The sequence below is a fragment of the Trichechus manatus genome, unplaced genomic scaffold (genome assembly GCF_000243295.1).
Source record: "Trichechus manatus latirostris isolate Lorelei unplaced genomic scaffold, TriManLat1.0 scaffold00009, whole genome shotgun sequence".
NCBI classification, from domain to species: Eukaryota; Metazoa; Chordata; class Mammalia; order Sirenia; family Trichechidae; genus Trichechus; species Trichechus manatus.
Genome location: NW_004443945.1, coordinates 10808870 through 10809838, shown reverse-complemented (window position 1 = coordinate 10809838; position 969 = coordinate 10808870). Strand labels below are relative to the sequence as shown.

Sequence of the window (969 nt, the reverse complement as noted above, 5' to 3'; positions counted from 1 at the left end):
CTCTGTCCTATCAGGTCATTTTGGGTCAGAATCTACTCAACCGTTTTGGTTGGTTGAACAGGAACGTGGTTCTACAAACAGCAATGTGTCCCCTGCTCCCTTCCCATAGTATTTGGATTGTGGTGGATGTATGGACTCTGGATTCTCAGGACTTTGGAGGTGTCTCCTAATTCTTCTTTGTGCATTAAAGGTACATGCGACCTGGACATGTAATCTGTACATGGCAAGCACTTAGGCACAATGAGATATCCCAGGAATGAGGAGAAAATACATAAAAACTGTGTGTGTGAGAGAGGGATGGGGAAGTCTATGCAAGAGGGTTTTCATCCACTAGAGACCTGGGAAGCTGGGAGGAAAGCGCTCAGGCATATATGTTTCTGGTTTAACAAGCTCACAAATCAATCTGATCGTTCAGCAATTCGACTAGGATCTGCTTTACATCTCATAAACAAACACTTCTGGTTTTACCTTTTTGGGTTCTGGCATATTATTAATATAAATAGTGTAGATTCCACTTTTATTAAAACCAGCTTGATATACATCTGCACAGTCTCTAAATGGTTTCTCTTCCTCTCTTTTTCCTCCCTTTAGTAAAACTGCAAAAAGAAAAAAAAAAAGGTTGAAATATGTGAATAAGAATGTCACTACCATTAGTAACCAAATGGACTCCAGGCATATCTGAGCATGTCTTCATATCCTCTAAACAAATGTCAATATTGCATTTACTAAAAAATCAATCATAAAGGCGATTCTCAATTTTGAGGTGACTTACAAAATTACAAAACTGCAGAAAAAGTTATAGAGCAATTTCTAACTAAATACTTTTTATATTTAATTTTGTCATCTTTGGTTTTTGGTATACCTTTACAAGAACATCAACTGGAGGGACAAATGGTCTGATCATGTGGTGCCTCCAACTGGCACCAATTTTGTCCACAATTCCTACAAAATTTCTAAAAAATTCTTATA

General features: G+C 37.4%; 1 protein-coding gene across 6 annotated transcripts in view; it reads right to left on the bottom strand.

The window, feature by feature from the left end:
- Positions 1–969, bottom strand: part of ANGPT1 (angiopoietin 1) — a 281266-nt gene that overhangs the window by 60508 nt on the left and 219789 nt on the right. For all 6 annotated transcript variants that reach the window (XM_012559855.2, XM_004370693.3, XM_023725985.1 and 3 more), the window contains exon 5: positions 469–596. In XM_012559855.2, coding sequence (XP_012415309.1) covers positions 469–596 — 128 coding nt within the window. The remainder of the gene's footprint in view (positions 1–468; positions 597–969) is intronic.